General features: G+C 38.8%; 1 protein-coding gene across 9 annotated transcripts in view; it reads right to left on the reverse strand.

Moving 5' to 3' along the window:
* Window positions 1-238: 238 nt before the first annotated feature.
* Window positions 239-24941, reverse strand: part of AZIN1 (antizyme inhibitor 1) — a 39290-nt gene continuing 14587 nt past the window's right edge. For 4 of the 9 annotated variants that reach the window (XM_033202853.1, XM_033202854.1, XM_033202852.1 and 1 more), the window contains 10 exons: window positions 19056-19252; window positions 14796-14969; window positions 13571-13743; window positions 10801-10935; window positions 9143-9224; window positions 8673-8747; window positions 7537-7699; window positions 3705-3820; window positions 3160-3374; window positions 239-2561 (listed from right to left, as the gene is read on the reverse strand). In XM_033202853.1, the coding sequence (XP_033058744.1) occupies window positions 2450-2561; window positions 3160-3374; window positions 3705-3820; window positions 7537-7699; window positions 8673-8747; window positions 9143-9224; window positions 10801-10935; window positions 13571-13743; window positions 14796-14969; window positions 19056-19157 (1347 nt within the window). In that variant the 5' untranslated portion in view covers window positions 19158-19252 and the 3' untranslated portion in view covers window positions 239-2449. Of the gene's footprint in view, window positions 2562-3159; window positions 3375-3704; window positions 3821-7536; window positions 7700-8672; window positions 8748-9142; window positions 9225-10800; window positions 11087-13570; window positions 13744-14795; window positions 14970-19055; window positions 19253-24941 lie in introns of all 9 variants that reach the window. The other 5 variants (XM_033202856.1, XM_033202857.1, XM_033202858.1 and 2 more) reach the window with 2 other exon arrangements.

Raw genomic sequence — 24941 nt, forward strand, 5'->3', positions numbered from 1 at the left:
ATTTAGTCCAAGTTTAAAATTGTTAAGAGGCTAGTGAACTGAAGTATCTAGAAAAGGTTGTCCTGGAAACAGTGCTCACATATATACTGGACCTTGTCAAAATTTCATTGTTCTATATATAACTCCCAGCATTTTTTAGCAGAATCAATTTACTTTCTAAAATAGCAAGATTATTAATATACATAAAGCTAATATGTAAAATTTTACCTCTATTTCAGATAGAAGCCAAAGCAAAACATGAGGAATAAAAACATTTATCTATGTATTCAGAATCACACACAAGTTACCTTTACAGTTCAATTTACTATATAGAAATCATTGGGTTTTATATTTTCAGTTAACTTTTGAACTGAGATTACAATATTATAACAAAAAAATTTACATTAATTCAGAACTTTTTAGCATACCAAATTGAAATACATAGGTTCAAATTTCAGATTTATGGCAAACAGTCTTCAAATACAATACAGACATTTCTTAAAAGTTACCATATCATTCACATGTGATATTTGCAACTCTGAACTGTTTCATATAGAACAGCTCTCCTGCAGATATGGCAAAGTTGATATGCCATGAAGTTCAAGGCCTGTATAGTCAAGCCAAGAACTCAAAGTTGCACCATCTTTAAAAGGTTTGGCATTTCTGGACCACAACAATGCACAACATGTAAAGAAGGTAGGAAGCAGTTCCCCCTCCTTGTTAAACGGTTAAAAAAAAGTTACATGGTAGCTTGGAATTTTGCATAAAACCCCATAATATACCTTGGAAAAGTCCAAGGGCAACTGGATGGCAATGGATTGGGGTCCTATATATATATATTTTTAATAGAACCCATGAGAGTCAAATGGGCATTAATCAAATCAAAAAAATATTAAGCACCTACTGGTTTAAGAGATTTAAATTTATTAGAGATTCATGATCAATTTCTTTCCACCTCGAAATCAAGGTGTAAAAACCAGCTATTAAGTGCATTCCAAACTTCTCCTATGTAGCACAGGTAGAATATTCTGTCCATTGGCACCAAAGTGAAGTCACATTTCCTCTTGGGAGACAGAAATTCCACACCTGAACATAGAGTAAGTTAGGAAAAAATGACCCCTGTTGTTTATTACTATTGTGATTCTGAGATCTAGGATTTCTAATATACTAGCAGTGAACAAAGCAAATTCCTGGCAACAACTGTCAGGTTAGTGATGCTAACTCCCTTCGCCCAACCACCATAAAGTTTTAGTAAGAAAAGAATTAAAAGTAATGACTAAGCAGAACAAATTGGAAATAACAAGAAACTAAGGGGACAGTTCAAACCAACAACAAAAAATCCTAAATTTGAAATAACTGCAACTGAAGATTAAGTGTGCTTCACCCCAACCCCCACCCCAACTCTGAATTTAAACATTCCGTGCAAAAGAGCAACAGGTTTCTGGATAAAGATGTAGCCCTTCTTAAGTTTTAGTGCTCTGCAGTTTTCTGCAATTTTATTTCCCTCCCCCCAAGTTTATTCAAAGTATTTAACAGAATCTTCCATTTCAGCCAAAAGATTGTGATTCAAAGATTTACTAAGGTACTCTATGCATTCTATCTATACAGAAACACCTATTTATTATTACAATTGATTTATGCAGGATTAACATTTTTGGTGTTAAAATTGTTAAACATCATGCTTACTGCACATCAACTCTCCATAATGAATCTGAACTTCACAATGATTTACCAAACACTTTACTTAAATTACTAATTAAATAACTGAAAAATGCACTGAGCCAAACAAAACTTAACTGGGCTATAAAGAAAAAAACCCTTCAAAACAGTCCATATACACATCTATTTCAAAACTACCTTTGCTAGCTAGCCCCCTTCCCAAAGTTTTAGCCTGAAAAAACAGTAAAATCTACACAAAATTTTATTGCAATCATACAAGGGTTACATTAGGTCAACAAATACTATGATGCAATTTTACATTTATTAAACTACAGTTCAAAGCACAAATTTACACATTCTAAATACACTAAACGTTATCTAATGAAGTCACACTGGTCTTCCGCTAACATTTGATATATCTGGGTGAAAGACATGAACTTTACAAGACTTTAAACACAAATCCTTAGTATAAAAACTGTGTTCTTGTATGTAAACGATTTAATGGGGAACCCAATTAATGGGCTTCCATCTCCACTAAGTCATCCATTTTGTTGCATATTTTATTTTAAACGCTTAAGGGGTAGGACAAACTGGTAGGTTTAAATCTGGACACATTATCTAAATCTCCCATTATCCCCAATGAATTATAGATGAAAGCTGTTTTTGTCTGGTCCCAAATAGCTATTACTAATAGTTTTTGTTGCCAAAAGAATTAAGAGAATAAGATTGTTTAAATTATTTTTCCACACTGGAATGTTGACCAGACAAGCTTAACCTGCAACTTCAGATCTAAAGAAGCGTTAATGCCTGTTTAAGCTTCAGCGGAAAAGCTGTCTTCTTGGCTCAGCTGAATGCAAGAAGGCACAAAGAAGAAGTTCTTCATCATTGAGTCTGAAGTAATTCCAGCATCTTGCATCTCATACCTAAATAGAAAAAATTCAGTTAAATTCTGAGTTTAAGCCCAAAGACGATGTAATCACCTAACAAATGGATAATAAAATAGGACTATAACTAGTCTTCCAAATACCTTCAAAAGATCATCATTTTTTCTATTATAGCCATGCACTGCAGAGTGATGTTTTGGTCAGACTACACATATGACTATGGTATACCCGTAAGATTACAGTGAAGTTTAAAAATTCCTATCACCTTGTTACATTGCAACAATCATGTCATAGCACAATACAATGTATTATCCTTTCTATGTTTTAAGTATCTTAAGATACACAAATGCCACTGCATTACAACTGCCAACAGTATTAAACAGAGTAACATGCTGTATAGGTTTGTAGCCTAGGAGCAATATACCACATAGCCTAGATTATGTAGTAGACTATGCCATCATAAAATCACCTAATGTTCCATTTGTCAGAACAAATTCCCATCATTAAGCAACTACACTGTACAGGCAATACATGACTGTACTTCTAAGTTTAGCATTCATCACAGAATTAAAACTTATTAGCAAGTCTACAAGGACAGTTCAAATATCCCACCTGCCTTAAAATAAAATCACCTTACCAATCACTGAATGACATCATGTAATAAATGGCTGGCCTCTGAAAATCATTAAAAGCAGAAGGTTCATGGAAAGAATCTGCTCCCATGTTATCAAAGATAAGCCAATCTCCCACATTCAGCTCAGGAAGAAGACAGCTTTCCACAATTTGATCAAGCTCATCACAGGATGGACCCCAAAGGCTGCTTGTAAACAGAGGCTCATCTTCCTTGTATTTCTGTAGGAAAAGTTTTACAATTTTTACTCATACTTACGCAGGTATTGAATTTGTAAGAAGATAAGTATTTTTCACTGTCTCAGATCCAATGTGTTCATGGAAAAAAGGCCTAGAGCCAAGGGCAGGGTGCTCCTTAAGCTCAATGGTACCATTAACTCCACTTAAAGGCAACAAACTAAAAAAGGGACTCCACCAGAAGAATGCAAATCCTCAAAAGGGGCATTTTTCCCCATTCTAAAATGTTTTTCAAAAAATTGGGAAGCATCTTAAAAAATAACAGCTCAGTTTATAAAATGCCAAATAGGTTTTAATATTTCTGATAAAACTTGCCTTGTGAACCTCTGGAATGGTATTTAAGTCCTCAGACAGTTTACTTGCAAAAGAACCATAAACACCATCATTCATATAATACATGAAGGCTGGTTCATCACTTCCGGTTTTTTCTACTGGAATAAAACAGGAAAGGGGAAAATGAATTTTTATTAAAATGGCTCATATAAAACAAATAAATGTAATTTTCACATTTCTCAAACTATTTAAACTTAAAAAGACACAGAGTACTCATTTCACAAAGGAAGATAACCAATGAGCACAAGAAAAAAGTGCTCTAGGGCTGGATGCGATGGCTCATGCCTGTAAAATTCTAGCATTTTGTGAGGCTGAGGTGGGCGGATCACTTGAGGTCAGGAGTTCAAGATCAGCCTGAACAACATGGCGAAACCCCATCTTACTAAAAATAGAAAAATTAGCCAGGTGTGGTGGTGCATGCCTGTAATCACAGCTACTGGGGACGCTGGGGCACTAGAATCCCTTGAATCCAGGAGGCAGAGGTTACAGTGAGACAGTGAGCCAAGACTGCACTACTGCACTCCAGCCTGGGTGACTGAATGAGACCCTGTCTCAAAAAAAAAAAAAAAAGTATTAAGATTCTTGAAGCCGGCCGGGCGCGGTGGCTCAAGCCTGTAATCCCAGCACTTTGGGAGGCCGAGATGGGCGGATCACGAGGTCAGGAGATCGAGACCATCCTGGCTAACACGGTGAAACCCCGTCTCTACTAAAAAAAAATACAAAAAATTAGCCAGGCGAGATGGCGGGCGCCTGTGGTCCCAGCTACTCAGGAGGCTGAGGCGAGAGAATGGCGTAAACCCGGGAGGCGGAGCTTGCAGTGAGCTGAGATCCGGCCACTGCACTCCAGCCTGGGCGACAGAGCGAGACTCCGTCTCAAAAAAAAAAAAAAAAGATTCTTGAAGCCTTTCTGATAGTTGCTGTTTCAAAAAAAGAGGAAAAAAGATCAAGCAGCAAGGAAAAACACTTTTTAGTTTCTTTTCAAATCAGCAAGAGGAAGGCAATATATGCACAAGTAATTAAATATGTGTTTGAATGTGGAATTAAAAATAAAAGTTGAGATTGTGCCACTCACTCCAGCCTGGATGACAGGGCAAAAACCCTGTCTCAAAAAAAAAAAAAAAAAAAAAAAGAAAAAGAAAACAGTGCTCTATATCATTAGTCATCAGGTAAATGCAAATTAAAACCACAATGGGATACCATTACCACCAACCTACTGACTGGATCAACTTAAAGACTGACAATACAAAATATCAAAGAGCATAAGGAGCAACCAGAGTTCACACGTATACACTGCTAGTGGGAATCTCTGTGTGTGTGTGTGTGTGTGTGTATTGAGACAGGGTCTCACTGTTACTCAGGCTAGAGTGCAGTGGTGTGATCACAGCTCACCGCAGGTTTGAGCTTCAGGAATCAATAGATCCTCTCACCTCACTCTGAAACCTTTGAAAACGCCCATTCTACTCACAGCTACTCTACTCTTAGCACAACCAATACTCATTTTCAGCTTTATCACTCACCACAAAAAACAAACCAAGGCTCCTTGGAGAAACAACTGATTACAGGACTGAGGCAGAAAAAGGTTAAAATGAGCCTGGAACATCTTGATATACCAAAAAAGAAGTGCTCAGAGAATAACGGAGACATGTCAAGGGAAAAATGAGAGTAACAGATTATATAAACCTATTGAATAAAGATCTATCAGTCTAAACTCATAAACAAACAGGAGGGAAGGAAAAGATATTCTTTAAGTAAAGGCTAATATAAACAATAAAGAAGTTAGAAATTCATCAATAGATGCTAAAACAAATCGGGTGAAAATCTGGTTAGAAACAGGTAGTTTATTTACAGTCTCTAATTAACTTGCCACTTCACAATGGAGAGAAACCTGCCTGACACAACCTTAAACAAGTGCTCAAAACTAGCATTTAAATTAAAAAAAAAAAAAAACAGCTGGGCGTGGTGGCATGCGCCTGTAATCCCAGCTACTCGGGAGGCTGAGGCAGGAGAATCGCTTGAGAAAGGCAGGAGGAAGCGGAGGTCGCAGTGAGCCAAGATCATGCCACTGCATTCCAGCCTGGGCAACAAGAGCAAAACTCTCTCTCAAAAAAAAAAAAAAAAAAAAACCAAAAACACCACAAGGCCAGGTGTATTGACTCAAGCTTGTAATCTCAGCAATTTGGGAGGCTGAGACAGGTGGATCACTTGAGTTCAGGGGTTTGAGACCAGCCTGGGAAACACGACGAAACCCTCTACAAAATAAAAATAGAAAAAAACCTAGCCAGGCATGGTGGCATAGGCCTGTAGTCCCAGCTATGTAACAGGCTAAAGGTGGGAGGACTGCTTAAGCCAGGAGGTTGAGACTGCAATGAGCCCTGATGGAGCCACTGTACTCCAGCCTGGGCGACAAAACAAGAAAAAACACCTAGCATCATCAATATTAGAACAGACCACTATCATGTGCCTCCTAACATGATGAAGTGAGAATAATAGACCAACACTTCAGTGGACTTCATGCCCCAAATGCATAGCCTAAAAAATATAATCACGGCTGGGCGTGGTGGCTCATGCCTGTAATCCCAGCACTTTGGGAGACCGAGGCGGGTGGATCACGAAGTCAGGAGATTGAGACCATCCTGGCTAACGGTGAAACCCTGTCTCTACTAAAAATACAAAAAAATTAGCCGAGGATGGTGGCAGATGCCTGTAGTCCCAGCCACTCGGGAGACTGAGGCAGGAGAATGGCGTGAACCCAGGAGGCGGAGCTTGCTATGAGCCGAGATCGTGCCACTGCACTCCAGCCTGGGAGACCAGAGCGAGACTCCATCTCAAATATCATGAAGAATCATCAAACAAACCCAAACTAAGGATCAGCTATGAAATTTCTACTCTTCGAAAATGTCAAAGTTAAAAAATACAAAGTAATGAGCTGAGAAGCTATCCAGATTCAAGGAGAAATGACAAATTCAATGTGGTCCTGGACTGGATTCTAAACAAGGAAAAACAAAGCTGTAAAATAAGATAATATTGGGGAAGTGGACAATTTTCCTATGGGATGTGGATTAGTCCACAGCCAAAAAAAAAAAAAAAAAAAAAAAAGGCTTGTTAATGTAAAACAGTATTTCCTACAATAATATTTATTAGCCAACGAGATGGGACTGTCTAGTGCCTTTTTGTTGGTTTGACTTGAGTTAGATTATAAGGACGCTTTGTGGCCCTTAAGTAAGAAAGTATGAAAACAGAGCCTCCCTGTGATCCACGTGAGAAAAGGAGAACAGAAGAGAATAATGGATGAGAATTAATCATCTGGTAGACATTTATCAAAAACACACATATGTAAACATCAGTACCAAGAAAGTTGGATTTGGAAGTCTTATGGAATGGGACCTTGGCTTTAAGATTTTTTTTTTTTTTTATTTGAGACAGAGTCTCGCTCTTGTCGCCCAGGCTGGAGTCCAGTGGTATGATCTTGGGTGACTGCAACCTCCGCCTCCCGGATTCAAGTGATTCTTCTGCCTCAGCCTCCTGAGTAGCCGGGATTACAGGTGTGCGCCACCACGCCCAGCTAAGTTTTGTACTTTTAGTAGAGACGGGGTTTCCACCATACTGGCCAGGCTGGTCTCGAACTTCTGACCTTGTGATCCACACGGCTCGGCCTCCCAAAATGCTGGGATTATAGACATGAGCCACCATGCCCGGCCAGCTTTAAGATTTTTAAAAGCTGAAAACCACCTACAACTTCATGACCATCTGTTCATTTCCAGGCTAACTGCAATTATCTACCAACAAAAATAAAACTATAAACTTCATAACTTACCTCCAGAGGGAAATTTATCATTTTCAACAACTTTCTTTGCTATGATATTAACTGCAAGTGTAAATGCAGAAGACACATAGTAGCTTCCGGGTTCTGAAATTATCTTAACACCAGATCCTTCAGGAAAGTAGATATCCAACAGAGGGCTGATAACATGATTTACCTGTGGATTTTAAATGCCACATTATGATTTCAATATTGGATCAGATAATTCGTAACATTCAGAAACTGATATTAACAAAATCTTCTAGGAAAATGGAGCAGTTCCAATCACAGACTATGAACCTTAGCAACTTCGTAATTATCTCCAAGCAATTAATTAGGCATGCTTTCAAGTCAGTTTATTTTGTAACTATCAGAATGGCATTAATTTTAAAAATAGATAGTTCTAATAACAAATACTTACTGGTATTTGTTTTTGTTTTTTTTTTAAGTCATTTTTCTATACCTGATCACTAAAAACAGAAGCAAAATTTTCAAATCATAGTTTCTAGATATTGCAGAAGGAAGGAAGGAGGGCAGAGCAGGAAGGTGAGAAAACAGGTGTGACGTGCATCTGGCCTAAGTGCTAAAGTTGGCCTGGGAGTGGTGGCTCACGCCTGTAACCCCAAAACTTTGGGAGGCTGGGGCAAGAGGATCACTTGAGGCCAGGAGTTCCAAGACCAGCTTGGGCAATACAGAAAGACTTTTTTTTTTTTTTTTTTTTTTTTTTAAGTCCCAGCTGCTTGGGAGGCTGAGGCGGGAGGATCACTTGAGCCCAGGAGTTGGAGGCTGCAGTGAGCTATAATTGTACAACTCCACTCCAGCGTGGGCAACACAGGAAGACCTTTTTTAAAACAAAACAAAAAAGGTAGTAGTGAAGTTTTCTAAGTATTAAATCATTTGTGCCATTAAGTATAGAAACACAACTGAAATAGAAAATGTTCCATGATAATGTTCAAAGAATTCTATCAAACTTTTCAAAGTTAGCTAGGTCTACTAACTACCATTAAGTATCCATATTTTCTAAGAATAAAATTTTAAAGAGACATTACAGGGTTTACTTTCTGCCATTGTAAAAATCCTGCTCTACACATCTACCACTTAAGTAGCAAAGAAAGCAATTATTCTGTTATGTCATCTACTGAAAAGTTTACCTCTTCCAATTGAAATTCAGTTCCTGTGAATCCTCCACCAATGTCTAACATGTTCATCGTAAAGCCAATTTCTCCCTACAGATGGAAAAAAAATTATTTAAATGCTTTCCCAAATTGTAATGGATATGAGAACATTTTAAAAACCCCCTCCTAGGGAGGTAAATATCTGTTCTGATCTTTAGTACAGCAAGTTCTTGATTTTTTACTGATAGAAACAGATTGATTCAATGTTAGGTATGCTCTTTGATTTTATTTGTACTCTCTTCTAGACTTATACAAGTTAATTACTATTTCACTCCTTTACCTGCTTAAAAGGTGTGACTGTATAGAGCTCTGAATGCTTATGTAATCAAAATGAGGTGTGTGACGTTGAATGTAGTCAGAGTAATTCACACAGGCAGAAAACAATACTTCGTCTTTAACTTAACATCCTGGCTAAAATATCAAAATAATTTAAAGAAAGCACTTACAGCCATGTCAAACACACATCGAGCATCAGATAGAGCATGTACGTATACTTGAGATTCTTTGCAAGCACTCGAAACATGAAATCTGAAATACACAGAATAATAACCTTAAAGGAGCAGAAAGTTTTAGAGACATCTCCTGTAATTTCTTTCAACTGTCATTCATCATATTCATACCATTAAGTATCCACATTAACTTTACCAAATACTTAAACCATTAGAAGCATCAGCCTCTAATTAACCAAAGTTACAGTACCAGCTTTTTAGAAAAGGCAATGCCAAGATAAAACTGTAATTCTATAAACAAAAATTCTTAACAATAAGTCAATTATCAGTACTGTTGCAGTTATACAATAAGGTGTGCTTTTATGTATATGTGGTGCTTTTATGTTTATATAGTGAAGTAACAAGCGTACAAAATCGTATCACGTTCAGTTGAGCATAAAATTGAACATTCAGTTTTACCCAACCAAATACAAAAATGTGTCTGTTGTGAAACAAATATAAATGAACATTAACCAAGTTGAGTAACAGTATTACTATTATTCACTACTATTACTAGTGATAAAGTTTCGGAATAGAATACTTCCTGATTGTGGCAGTGGTTACACAAGTACTAAAATCCATAGAACTGTACACCATAAAGCCAATTTTTCTTTTCCCTTTATCTACTCGAGATAGTACTTCATTAATTTTTATGTCAACTTAAATTAAAACTTAGTTGAAATATGAACAAAACTCTCAAATGTGTCAATATTGTCACCTAAGGCAGAATTCAAACTAGACTGACGTGGAATGTTATCTATTGTGTAGGGCACAGCACGATCCAATTCTTCGTTTAAAAGACTACCACCTATTTATGTACAAAGTAGAATAGAAAGATACACAGTAAGGTCAGGCACAGAGGCTCACACCTGTAATCCCAGCATTTTGGGAGGCCAAGGCGGGCAGACTGCTTGAGCCAGGAGTTTGAGGTTGCAGTGAGCCGTGATCATGCCACTGAACTCCAGCATGGGAGATAGAATGAGATACTATCTCAAAAACTAAATAATAAAATTAAAGATACACAATAAACTATTAACAGTGGGGACTCTACATCTTTGTGAGTGTTTGAAAAAGCAAGACCTTTTTACTTTAGTAAGAATAGCAATGGACTGGCAAACAACATCTAGGGCTTAGTGTTACTATGTCTGTAATTAGTTCTGAGGATATAATCAAGTCTTTGAACCTCTTGGAGTCTTGGTTTCCTCACATATAAAATTAAAAGACTAAAAGCAAAGTCTAATTTATTGAAATTCTCCAGAGGAATTAAAAGGAGGAAAAGGCCTGACACTTTTATTTTCCTTAAGAATTCTAGCAAATCCCCTCCCATCCAATTTAAAAGGTGGCGATTTAAGTTACTCTGCACTAACCCGAATCAAAATATTATTTGCTATTCTTTTTATTGTGGGGAAGGAGATACAGTTGCAAAACAGTATGAAAAGGGACAAGGCATACTTGTTTTGCCTAAACTAAGAAGAAAACACATACATGTGTGTTAAAAGACTAGAAAAAAATTGCGTCTTAGATTTCATGCAAATAAAGTCTTAAATCAATAACCAGAAAGACAGGCTATCACCGTAAAATGTTCACAGTTTTAAAAGTTTAAAACAAATACTCACTTAACCCCAATTATTTGGACATCAAGTTCCTTAGCACATTCCAAGAGATGCCTACAGTTCTTCAGGGTAGTGCCAAACTTCATATTACCCTCTTCACCTCCAATATTATCTTCTGTTGCAATATGTAGTAAGACCCTAAGAGAAGGGGAGATGATTGGGGCAGAGTTGGTTTACATCATCATCAGCACATGTGAAGCCTGAAGATTGTAGGAAGCGTGTTGATTATGTTGCCAGTGCTCCCAAATCCAGCGACGGATGAATCAAGTGAACCTAATGAAAAACAATCCTGTATAGAGAAAAAACTAGCAATTAGGGCCTAAAGCATGAAGCTTACAAGGATGGGATTTTGGAAAATGCAGCAAGTTAAGACTCTGTTGTAGCATCAAGAGTTGGTTGGGCTCTGTAATGAAAGACGACATTACTTTCAAATGAAGTCCATCAGTCCATAAATCCACCTAGGAAGACTAAATTGAATAGCAATGCCATCATTGTCTTTCAATAAAAATATCAGGGCTTTAAATGTCTTCAAATTTCTTTGATTGTGCTAACTAGCTAAACCTCCATGCTTACTGCAAACATTCTTCCTACTAACATAGTTACATGCCAGCAGGTTTCTAACTGGAAAAAATTGGTGTCTTTTTTGTCTGAGATGGAGTCTCACTCTGTCGCCCAGGCTGGAGTGCAGTGGCGCAATTTTGGCTCACTGCAACCTCTGCCTCATGAGAGTGCCTCCTGAGTTCAAGCAATTCTCCTGCCTCAGCCTCCCAAAGTAGCTGGAAATACAAGAGTGCACCACCACGCCCAGCTAATTTTTTTTTACTTTTAGTGGAGACGGGGTTTCACCATGTTGACCAGGCTGGTCTCCTGACTTCAAGTGATCCACCCGCCTCGGCCTCCCAAAGTGCTGGGATTACAGGCATGAGCCACTGCGCCCAACCTAGAAAGCTTTTTTAAAAAATTATTTTATGTATTTAAACAGCAGCCTTCTAGTCTACTGATTCAAATCTATTTGGTATTTTCTTCCAAACCATGACAATCAAGACACTATGACCAAGACTGATTAAATTTCTTTAATTTCAGGAGCTGAGTAATGACAAACTGCTAGAAGTTGCGAATATACAAATTCTTTTTGTATAACTCTTTTCCTATGGATGTATTAATTACATAAACTAAGAAGGTTAATAATGTGGCCATGAAAATATAGCTATGGCTCTCATCTGGTAATTAGAGGACAAGACTGATAAAAGCAAAAATTATTCTAAGGTTAGAATCAGCTCCATCAAGAAGGTGCCAGTCTACAATCTAACATACATCACAAATCACAGCTTGTCTTCACAGGATCACAGAACAAGATTTTTCAGAAAAACAAGTGGTTCCCTAAAATTTTCCCAACAAGGTTTTCATCCACACAAAGATTTACCAGAGTAATCAATGCTGTCAGGATATCTTAAGTACACCATTGAAGTCAGTATGAAAATTATGTACATACAAAGAAAACACAGATACAATACATTTTCAGAAACATACGTAACTCATTAAAAAAGTAAGCCAACAACTGCATAATTCAATATGCTTTTAGTATATTCTTAAGCCCTCTTGATATACCAGTTTGTGAAAACCTAAATATTTGCCTTAAATCTTTTTGCTTTTGGCCGGGCGCAGTGGCTCAAGCCTGTAATCCCAGCACTTTGGGAGGCCGAGACGGGCGGATCACGAGGTCAGGAGATCGAGACCATCCTGGCTAACACGGTGAAACTCCGCCTCTACTAAAAAAAAATACAAAAAAACTAGCCGAGCGATGTGGCGGGCGCCTGTAGTCCCAGTTACTCGGGAGGCTGAGACAGGAGAATGGCATAAACCCGGGAGGCGGAGCTTGCAGTGAGCCGAGATTGCGCCACTGTACTTCAGCCTGGGCAACAGGGCGAGACTCCGTCTCAAAAAAAAAAAAAAAAAAAAAATCTTTTTGCTTTTAAAAAGGCAAACCTTATCAGGGAATCTTGCTCTGTTGCCCAGTCTGGAGTGCAGTGGCACAATCTTGACTCACTGCAGCCTCCGGCTCCTGGGTTCAAGGGATTCTCTTGCCTCAGCTTCCCAAGTAGCTCGGATTACAGGCGCAGGCCACCCTGACCTTAAATGATCCACTGGCCTCGGCCTCCTAAAGTGCTGAAATTACAGGTGTGAGCCACTGCACCCAGCCTTAAAAAAGGTAAACTTTCTAATTTAAAAAAAAAAAAAAAAAAGAATTCCTCTGGATGCATGAAGGTGCAAGTAAAAAATTTAAACTTCATGTTCAAAAAGAAAAGTATTAGCCTTAAAAACAAAACTCCCCAAATCTACGGACTAGGCTTCGAAGACAATGTCAGTAAAGACCATTTAAGAATTATGGCCTGAGGAGATTAAACCCTCAGCTAAACAGGAAGCTGACCACAGTATATCCTGTTCCTAACATTACAAAACTCAGTTACAGAAATAATGAAAATATAGCCATGGCCCTAATTTGATTATCACACCAACTATCAAGGATTCCTTGAAGATTACAAAATTATATCCCCAAACTGCCCTTAATTTTTTTAATCCCAATTCCACACAAAGGATCAAAGGTAGAGAGCCAATAAAATGCTACTAGTGTTTCCCAGAGGACCTTTAAATAAGTTGTAATTATGATACACATCATTGCCCCTACCACAAATGCTCCTTCTTCCCAGCTAAAAGACAAACCCAACCCTCTAAGTGGTAAGTAACATTTTCAAGTACTTAGTTTTATACTTACTTGGCATTTGGGTGATTACGCGCAATTTTCTTCAATTCAATTTCATTGTCACATGTCATGATATTCACTCCAACTTTTGCTGCATACTTTATCTGAGACACTTGCTTGCAAGGACTTATGTAAATAATGTTTTCTGGAGGTACACCCAACTCTTGCACTAAAGCCATTTCATTCTGTGAAAATGAGGTTAAATTAAGAATACATCATGTCACAGTTCATATTCTGATAATGCTTCCTCTACTACTATTACCCCCACCCCTTTTAAAACCAGGGTCTTACTCTTTGTATTCCAGGCTCAAGTGCAGTGGCACAATCATAGCTCAATGCAGCCTCCATCTCTGGGGCTGCTCAAGTGATCCTCCTGCCTCAGCCTCCCAAAGTGCTACGAGTACAGGTGTGAGTAACTGTGCCTAGTCAAACCAATATTTTTATTTAAAAACATAAATAAATAAAAAGTGAGATGAGGTCTCACTATGTTGCCCAGGCTGGTCCTAAACTCCTGGCTCAAGCAACTCTTGCCTCAGCCTCTCAAAGTGGTGGGATTACAGGTGTTAGCCACTGCTCCTGGCCTAAACATTGTTAAAAAGAAGCACCAAAGAAATCTCAGACCTTAGATATGTGCTATAGTTTGGCCTAGAAGTAGCTCTAGCCTAAGAATGAGGAACAAATTAAAGTTTTCAATTAATAAAGATAAAACGTTTCAAAGGCTCATCACACTGAAAACTTCCCTTTCATTGGTGCACTTTAAAAGCTTGTAATTTTCTGGCCGGGCGCGGTGGCTCACGCCTATAATCCCAGCACTTTGGGAGGCTAAGGCGGGTGGATCCTGAGGTCAGGAGATCGAGACCATCCTGGCTAACACGGTGAAACCCCGTCTCTACTAAAAATACAAAAAATTAGCTGGGTGTGATGGCGGGCGCCTGTAGTCCCAGCAACCCAGGAGGCTGAGGCAGGAGAAGGGTGTGAACCCAGGAGACAGAGGTTGCAGTGAGCCGAGATCATGCCACTGCACTCCAGCCTGGGCGACAGAGCGAGACTTCGTCTCAAAAAAAAAAAAAGAAAAGCAAAGCTTGTAATTTTCCAACATAGGGCTGCAGATTTAAACAATTATTTCAAAACTCCATCCAAAAGTCTAGCTTCCTTGCATCTGTTCTCTAACCACTGTAACTACATTAAGTTAAATTATTAAATGGTTCAGTTTAGTTAAAAAATGAAAAATACTTACTTTACTGGAACAAGCAAATCCAGTTCCAAGAGCTGCCAAAATCTCAAGTACAGCTGGAGCAGAGTTGCACTTCACTGTGTAGAATGGCTTTATCTGAGCCACTACATTCTGCCATTGACTGTGTTTCTTCACAATCTTTCCAAGATCTCCCACAAAAAATGCATTTTTCCCTGTCTATCACGGTTATGAAGAAAAGACAAATATGAACAAAAAACCATTAAAAATAAGTATCAAAATAGGAAGAATATCTTTCCTCCACAAATATATGGGCCAAGACATATATTTACATACAGTAGTACATTTAAAGCTTGTTAACTGATTTAGTAAACATTTAAAAAGACTGAATACATTTGTTCTTTCTTCTATTTATTTTGCTGTGCTGTATACATAAGCATATAAAATATTCTCCCCTTTGAGATTAAAAAAAACTATTTTCAATTACAGTGACAAAAGTCAAAATGAAACTCCCTTGATTTTACTTTTTGGCAGTTGAAGAAAGGAAACCTATTTTCTCCCATGCTTCCCCCACTGTTTAAAATACTTTGGCAGCTCAGGATATAATTTCCTAATACAGTAAGAAGAAATGCTAAACAAAAGCTATATATCAACATTAAAAGTGCACCTTAAGATAACATGGTAAAGTAAGAGACCATCTTCACTGGGAAACCTCTTATTTTATTACTTTTTTCAGAGTTGAGGTCTTGCTCTGTAGCAGACTGGACGGCAGTGGTGCAATCATAGCTTACTACAGCCTCCAACTCCTGGAGCTCAAGAGATCCTCCCATTAGGCCTCCCAAAGTGCTGGGATTACAGGTATGAGCCACCGTGCCCGACCAGGAAACCATTTTTAAAAAGACAAGGTTGTCAGTCTGCACATGGAGACGTCAAAATTAGATTTTAAAAGTACGTAAGTCTACCAAATATCAGATAAGCCTGAATAAGAATAATCTTCCTTAAAGTTGTGGCTATTCTAGAACTAGAAAGATGACTTATGCTTGTTGGACAGAACATATATTACTCAATGTTAGATAGCAGGCAAAAAAATCTTATTTAGGACGTACAACATCCAAATACCGTTTGAGAATCCATGAAGACAATGTTACTGTTTTGACCTCTTTAATTCGCAGTATTTGAAAATGTCCATTAGAATATAGTGCCCAACTGATATAAATGCAAAATGCACATTATATGCAGCAGAATTTTAACAGTTGTATTAAGTTATCCATCCTCCCAAGTTATGGTATCTATAGTATTCTGGAGACAAAAAGTTTATATTTAATTTGATTGGGAAAAAATAAGATATTTATGGGTACCACCAAGAGAAATGGGATGAAACAACAACAAGCTTCCTTCCTTATCTTAGGCATGATGTGAGTCTAGAAAATTCTCAGTAGGCAACGAAACACAAATTTAGGGAGCAGGGAAGCCTTGTATTTAATGAATATTCAACAAAATTAAGCAGGCTTAGGCAAACAATAGGACAATGAAAAGTGAGATAAGTTAGGAAGTCACTATAATGACATGTGCAAAGACGAATAGATAGTGGGAATGGAGGAGGAGATGAATACAAAGATGTGATGGAGGCAAGACCAAGGTTAAAAGCACAAACAAAAGGTGGACTGAATGACTCAGAGAACACAGAAGTGTCACCCCAGAACCAGCAGAGAATAGGGTTGAGGACTAATCCTCATTGAATGTTACTAAATGTGGGATAATTTAGATGTGGGATGAAAGGAATATTTCAAAGATTATATCTGACTCCCAAAAAGTGTTGCAAAAAGAAGAATAAAGTTAAGTGATTAAGAACGATCATCAAAATTTGACTAGGAGCTTGCCAGTGGCAACTGACTGGAAGAATGACTTGGCAGAAATTGGTTGACCAATATGACAAGTTTCATGACCAATATGTCAAGTTTTCAGCAGCTGAATGGCAGAGGATGACAAAGGGATTTTTGCTAGTAGGATGAGGGGAAGATGAACACGTCTGTAGACTTAAGGTCAAGAGAAGGAGAGAATTTTGGATATTCGATTACTGAACACCAGTAACATGAAAAACAATTCTCTAACAAGTTTGGTGGAATATAGGAAATCTTCTCCAATAAAGAAAGACTGTATCATTTAATATGAAAAAAAATTCAGTTCAACTCATCAGATCTCTTTCACACCATATAGCACAGACTGAAAAGTTGAGGATGTTTTTATTTTTACCAAGTTTACCAGGCTGGGTGCAGTGGCTCACACCTATAATCCCAGCACTTTGAGAGGCCGAGGTGGGTGGATCACCTGAAGTCAGGAGTTTGAGACCAGACTGTCAACATGGTGAAACTCTGTCTCTACTACAAATATAAAAATCAGCTGGGCCTGGTGCCGGGCGCCTGTAATCCCAGCTACTTGGGAGGCTAAGGCAGGAGAATCGCTTGAACCAGGGAGGCCAAGGTTGCAGTGAGCTGAGATTGCACCACTGCGCTCCGGTCTGGGCAACAAGAGCGAAACTTCATCTCAAAGAGAAAAAAAAAAAATCACCTTAAGTAGCAGTGAGTATATGATTCTGTAGAAGTTGACTCCTGGAGCAGTAGAGAGTAAGCATTCAGGATAAATTATCAAATTCTCAATGAACATACACAACCAAGATTATCTGAAAGTAAATTAATATCCACTGAAGAATACAACTGAGACCAGGCGCAGTGGCTCACACTTGTAATCCCAACACTCTGGGAGGCCGAGGCAGGCAGATTACATGTTGGTCAGGAGTTCAAGACCAGCCTGGCCAACATGACGAAACCCCATCTACTAAAAATACAAAAACTGAGGCCGGGCGCAGTGGCTCATGCCTGTAATCCCAGCACTTTGGGAGGCCGAGGCGGTGGATCACCTGAGGTCAGGAGTTCGAGACCAGCCTGTCCAACATGGTGAAACCCCATCTCTACTAAAAATACAAAAAATTAGCTGGGCATGGTGGCGGGCGCCTGTAATCCCAGCTACTCGGGAGGCCGAGGCAGGAGAATTGCTTGAACCTGGGAGGCCGAGGTTGCAGTGAGCTGAGATCGTGCCACTGCACTCCAGCCTGGGCTACAAAGGTAGACTCCATCAAAAAAAAAAAAAAAAAAAACTTAGCTGGGCATGGTGGCACACATCTGTAATCACAGCTACTCAGGAGGCTGAGGCATAAGGATCCTATATCAATTGCTTGAACCCAGGAGGCAGAAGTCACAGTGAGCCGAGATCATGCCACTGAACTCCAGCCTGGGCAACAGTGTAAGAATCCATCTCGCCGGGCGCGGTGGCTCAAGCCTGTAATCCCAGCACTTTGGGAGGCCGAGACGGCGGATCACGAGGTCAGGAGATCGAGACCATCCTGGCTAACATGGTGAAACCCCGTCTCTACTAAAAAATACAAAAAACTAGCCGGGCGAGGTGGTGGCGCCTGTAGTCCCAGCTGCTTGGGAGGCTGAGGCAGGAGAATGGCGTGAACCCGGGAGGCGGAGCTTGCAGTGAGCTGAGATCCAGCCACAGCACTCCAGCCTGGGTGACAGAGCGAGACTCTGTCTCAAAAAAAAAAAAAAAAAGAATCCATCTCAAGCAAACAAGCAAAATAAAAAAAAAAAAGAACTGAGGCCAGGCACGGTGGCTCGTGCCTATAATCCCAGCACTTTGGGAGGCTGAGGTAGGTAGATCACCTGAGGTCAGGAGTTCAAGACCAGCACGGCTGACACAGTGAAACCTTGTCTCTACTAAAATACAAAAATTAGCCAGGCGTGGTGGTGTGCGCCTGTAATTCTAGCTACTTCAGGAGACTGAGGGAGGAGAAATGCTTGAGCCCAGGAGGCGAGGGCTGCACATGAGCCAAGATCGCACCACTGCACTCCAGTCTGGGTGACAGAGTGACACTCGTCTCCAAAAAAAAAGAAAAAAGAAAAAAAGAAAATTGAGAAAAATGAGTAAGAAGCCATGTACTGATTAGAAGGTTGGCTGGCATCACATCAACAGAATAAACAGAACATAACTGGGTGCCAGATGCTAAAAGGCATAGCAGGGTAGCAGAGAAAAAGGGCCATAGGGAGGATTTTTAAATAATGTGGATGGGAAAAAAAAAATGGATCACTACTCAAGGGGAATGGGTGTGGGGGATGAAGGTCAAGTTAAATCAGATAACATCTGAACCAAGTACTTTTAATCAGATTACCATCTTGGAAATTAAAAAGCATTCATGTTTCAGAGCTTGGAAAATGACAAACACTGTATTTGAGAAGTGGCACTTACCAGGGTATGTTCATAAACATAGTTATCAATAACATTTCCAAGGTTTGTTCCTTCATCCAAAAGGCCAACGGAGTAGTTTGCATCATCAATAAATCCTTTCATCTCAGCCGTATTCCACAAAGCCGAAAGTCATAAACCAGGAAAGACAAGAGACGGGCCACCAAGCCTATGTCTGGGTCCTTAGAATATGCAACAAACTGTCAAAATATAAGTTATATAAGTCTGTATTATTCCTATAGACATAATGTACGAGTCAATGAAAGTGTGCTAAGTGCCTAATTTAGTGAGGAATGTATGCAATCATTTTACAATTTCAGAAACATCAGATTATTAATTTCCTTTAACGCCTATTTAAAAAAGCAAATACATGAATTAAAATACATTTACCCAAAAAGGTCAATATAATTTGAAGGGGTAACTCACATACATACACAACATATTACAAGCCTATATGGTCCCCTTATTTACAGAGTTGAAGACCCAATCTGTATTATTATCTTGTTTTGTGCGCCTGTAACACACTTAATTTTACCCATTTTAAGAGTAAAGAAACCTAGTGAAGTAAGTATCTGCAGCCAAGAAATCAAAATACCAGTCTCAACTTCCAATATACTGTAAGCCACATAATGGTACTGCCAGGTAATTGCAGATAAATGTCTTATAAATAAATAAAAGTCCTGGCCAGGCATGGTGGCCCATGCCTGTAATCCCAGCACTTTGGGAGGCCCAGGCCGGTGGACTGCTTGAGCCTAGGAGTTTGAGACCAGCCTGGACAACATAGCAAGACTCCGTCTCTCCTAAAAAAAAAATTCCCAAGTAGGTAAAGTAATAAAAATGGGTGAGGGTGGACGGTGGCTTGAGGGAACAATCTGAAGCTTTGATACAGACTGCCTAGGCCTTATCTCAAGCTAAAACAGTACTAAGCTACATCAAGTTAGCAATGTTATGAGGTGAGTTGCTTTGGTGAAATCACTGGACTAGGAGTCAGAAGACCTGGTCCTGGCTGTATCATTTAGGAGAATCTACATCAATTTCTCTAAACCTCAGTTAACTATCTTAGTTATTTATTCAATAGGTTGTTTAAAAAAAAAAATCATAAAGCATATAAATTAAAAACATCTGTTTCAGTGCTGGCTAGACTAGAGCTAAATTAAGTTGTCAATTACCAGAAATGCAAAAACAACATAATTAGAAACTACATTTGTAAGTTAGGTATCTGTACATCCTGAACCAGTTACTAAGAAATCTGATTTTTAAAATGGCTTTAGGCTAAATCCTACCCCTCTCCAATCAAATCAATAAAATAAACCTGCCCACTCCACCCGAGCACTCATTGTCCTGAGGCAGCACATACTGACATATAGGTTTATCTTCTTTGTTGAACTTCACTGGTCCTTAGGTTACTTTAGGAAATAACTTCAACATAAATGAGATAAAACAGGTCCACCAGACAGGATACTACTTAATATCTGGTACTAATTTCTGGTTGCCACATTAATAATGGCACTGACCAGCTGTCTTGTAGACTATTTTAAAACCTGCACAGCCTTTCCTGTGTCCTTGATTCCTCCCGCCACCCCCCTCCACCCTCTCCAGTGCCCCAAACTAGAGTTCACCCTTGGGTGATGGCCACTCTCCTGAAAGTGTAATCCATTCCAATGGTTCTTAAAAGTGTCAGCATTTTGGCTTCACCAAAACAGTCCTTAATAAGCTATATTAGTCAAATTTCATGAAATACAAATACTCAGTTTTAATTTTTAAAACACTAACAGCTTCATTTCCAAGAAGCTAACTACATTCAGTGCAACTCATCAGATCTCTTTCATGCCATATAGCACAGACTGAAAAGTTGATGTTTTTATTTTACCAGGTTAATTGAGGCCTATCTGAATAGACCTAATACTTATGCAGTGAAGTTAAATCACAGCCTGCACATTCTCTAAAGGTTGTTATAATAGGACTGCTGTAAATCTGTGCCCAGAAAATAGGGATTTTAGGCTAAGAATACATGTTTATTTTACGCAATTTAAAGCACCAATTTTGAGGGGATATTCAACTGAGTACTAAGAACAATTAAAAAATAAAGGTCACTCATTTAAAAAGATCAATACAAGAAAATAAGGTAAAAACTTCCTGTTAAGTTTAGCATCACCAACCTTTTTGGCATAGCAGCCAGTTTTCATTTATCCTACTATTAATAAATGAAAAAATACGTAATCAAGACTTTTGGCCTAAATAAAATACTTTGAAATGAAAATAAATAAATAAATAAATAATGTCCTCACTTTATGTCAACAGCTTCTTGCAAACTGCATCTTTTAAGTAAAAGAGGTAAAACGAAACCATTTTTTTCTTACCATTATAATGAAATGTTATTTGAGGGCTTGCTGTACGTCTTTTTACTTAAATTCGCAGTTTCCAAGAACCTACTGATGATGTTCAGTGAGGACTTAATTGTATCTCAGTTGCTAAGTCTCTGATCATAGTCTAATATATACGTAGTATTTAGTATTTACTTGAAACCTTTGGTTATTGATTATAGACCACAACACACAACTGCTGCCAAATACAGAAGGCCTAGCTTTTAAGTCAGGATAAGATAAACCTCGATTTCCTACAACCATAGTATTCTTAGGAAGGGTAATTTTCCTTTAACAGTCAGGATCCTCAGTACCTATAAAAACATCAGGTCCACTGGATAAAGTCTTACTCACTGACTCCCTACATTCTTCAGAGCTTCTGCTAGAGTAGTATGATGATATGGATAAAGATATTTTTTCCCAAATATTTTCAAATCATGCAATTTCATAGGTTCAACTCTTGACTGCCTGCTAAGCTAGCTTAAAGCTAACAGCAAACATGTTTATAGCAGTCTCCCAGCCTAAGTATTTCATCTATTCAATATTAATTCTCCTAACCCTTAAAACCACAATGACGGTATTATCTCCATTTATATACTGAGGAATGGAATAATTAAGTAGGTTAGCTCTAGAGCTACTAATGATCAAACAATGTCAAAACATTTAAAACAATATGAAAACTCTGCTTCCCCAACACCCCATCCCTATAAAACACAGGACTTCTTTTTTGGGGGAAATCCAACACAGTTCTCTGTCTCTTTAAAAGAACTTTAACATATCCACATAATCAACTAACCCCTTTCAGACATATAAACACCCATACTTGTTGAAAAATGCTAAGTTTATTCACACTGGTATAAAAACATTATCACGCCTACTCGTAGCCTTTCTTCACATGATGTCCCTTTTGCAGCAAATCCCCAACTCCACCCCAGGCAACCACTGACCAACTTCTTGTCACTATAAATCAGACTTTTATAGAAGCTAAATAATTTTAAACATCAACTGAAGGCTAAACCAAAACAGTTGACATATAGTGGCATTATCAATATAAATAAAAATAGTAAAAAACATGACCTCCTCTAAAGGAAAGATAAAATGTTTGTGGAGTTCGCTATTCATCTTTGAAATGGAACTGTCACTTCAGAAGTAACAGCAGAGTTGTTAACCAAGTCCCAGCTGAGTGACAAAGTCATTCTGTTGGAAAAACGAAATAAAATTCATTTGCTATACTGGCAGTACTTGACAAAATGAATTAAGGATCACCTGAATCCACATATGCAGTACATTAACATTTGTTTTCTTTCGTTACACAGAGAACTACAATAAAGTAGTTGATTGAACCCAGTACTTTGGGAAGCTGAGGCAGGATTTTGTGAGGCCAGAAGTTTGAGATTAGCCTGAGCAACATAGAGGAGACCTCATCTCTTAAAAACAAACAAACAAACAAACAAAAAAACCCAATAAAGCTCTAATGGAGGTTTATTTTCTTTGATGCTCTCTTGAAGGCTTTGAGATTGCTGTAAATTCCTAGCCTAGAGTAGGTACTCAGAAACAAATGGACAAAAGACTTCACAATAAAGAGTGAGGAGTTCTTAAACTTAGGGGTGGTGGTAATGAACCCCTGGAAGTGTATTGAAAAAGTAAATACATTTTTCCTTTTTTTTTTTTTTTTTGAGAAAAGGTCTCATTCTTGTCACCCAGACTGGAGTGCAGTGGCATGATCAAAGCTCACCGAAGCCTCAACCACTCAGGCGATCCTCCTACTGCAGCCTTCAATCCCACCTCCACTCAGTCAGTCCCTGTAGCTGGGACTACAGAACATGCCACCATGTCCAGCTAATTTTTTTTATTTTTTGTAGAGAACTCTTTGTTCATAGTGTCTCATTATGTTGCCCCAGACTGGTCTCAAGCAATCCTCCCTCCGTGGTCTCCCTAAGTGTTGTAATTACTGGCTTCAGCCACTCTGTCCAGCTCTTTCACATTTTTTTTTTTTTTTTTTTTTTTTTTTTTTTTGGAGACGGAGTCTTGCTCTGTCGCCCAGGCTGGAGTGCAGTGGCGGATCTCAGCTCACTGCAAGCTCCACCTCCCGGGTTCACCCTATTCTCCTGCCTCAGCCTCCGGAGTAGCTGGGACTACAGGCACCCGCCACCTCGCCCGGCTAGTTTTTTTGTATTTTTTAGTAGAGACGGGGTTTCACCGTGTTAGCCAGGATGGTCTTCATCTCCCGACCTCGTGATCCGCCCGTCTCAGCCTCCCAAAGTGCTGGGATTACAGGCTTGAGCCACCGCGCCCGGCCTGTTTCACATTCTTAAAAGAAGCCCATAACTTTGATATGCAAGCAATCCAGATATACAGTCATGCGTTGCATATGCATAACGTTTTTGACAAGGACAGATCAAATACATGAAGGTGGTCTCATAATACCACATTTTTACTATACCTTTTCTGTGTTTAGATACACAGATACTTACCACTGTGTTAAACTGTCAACAGTATTCAGTACCAATACACAGGATGGTAGCCTAGGAGCAGTAAGCTACACCATACAGCTTGGGTGTGTTGTAGGCTGTACTATCTAGGTTTCTATACGTACACTATGATGTTCAAACAACCTATGAAATGTCTTTAGGACACATTTCTCAGAATGTATCTCTGTCATTAAGCTACCCATGCCTATGAATGCAAAGCTCAACTATCAGCTACTGTTAAAGACCAAAAGGCCAAAAAAAAGCCAGTTCCTCAAAAGAATTTGTAAAACACAAACACCTCCAGCAACAAGTTTTCTTTTTTTGTTTGTCCTCTTTATGGAGAATGGGGTCTTACTACATTGGCCAGGCTAGTCTCTAATTCTTGGGCTCAAGCTATCCTCCCGTCTCTGCCTCTCTTAAGTGCTGATATTACCAGTGTGAGCCACTATGACTAGTCAAATTTTCTAATCCATCTCGAGCCAACAAACAAAGTCTTTGTTCAAATGAAATGCCACTTGGAAACCCAATATTTCCAGCTGAAAAGGGATAAACAGGTGGGTAAGGTAGGCTGCTTAAGTCTTCCCTATGTTGTGCCCCAATCTCACTGAAAGTCCTAAAAAAGCAGCTCAAATCATACCTCTGGGATCACTGCTAGCAGTTTTCTTAATACATTAGCAAAAATAGTTTACAGTTCCATTGTTACAAAAATAAAGGTTTATGTTCTTACATTTATGCCTTACTGAAAGCACTAAGAAATATTCTGCCAAAACATTTTCAGGAGGTATTAAAGTTAATTGGTGACAATGTTAAACCAAAAACCTTAGACACTGCATGTTCTAGGGAGCAAGCATGAAAATAAGTGTGCATGTGTTGGGGGTGAGCAATTTATACCTTATGCCAGGTTCACTAAGTTAATCTACCTCAAAACACCACAGGGGGCTGGGAGCAGAGTAATCCCAACACTTTGGGAGGCCAAGGCAGGCAGATCACGAGGTCCAGAGATCGAGACCATCCTGGCCAACATGGTGAAACCCATCTCTACTAAAAATATAAAA

The sequence above is a fragment of the Trachypithecus francoisi genome, unplaced genomic scaffold (genome assembly GCF_009764315.1).
Source record: "Trachypithecus francoisi isolate TF-2019V2 unplaced genomic scaffold, Tfra_2.0 Lachesis_group7, whole genome shotgun sequence".
NCBI lineage: Eukaryota > Metazoa > Chordata > Mammalia > Primates > Cercopithecidae > Trachypithecus > Trachypithecus francoisi.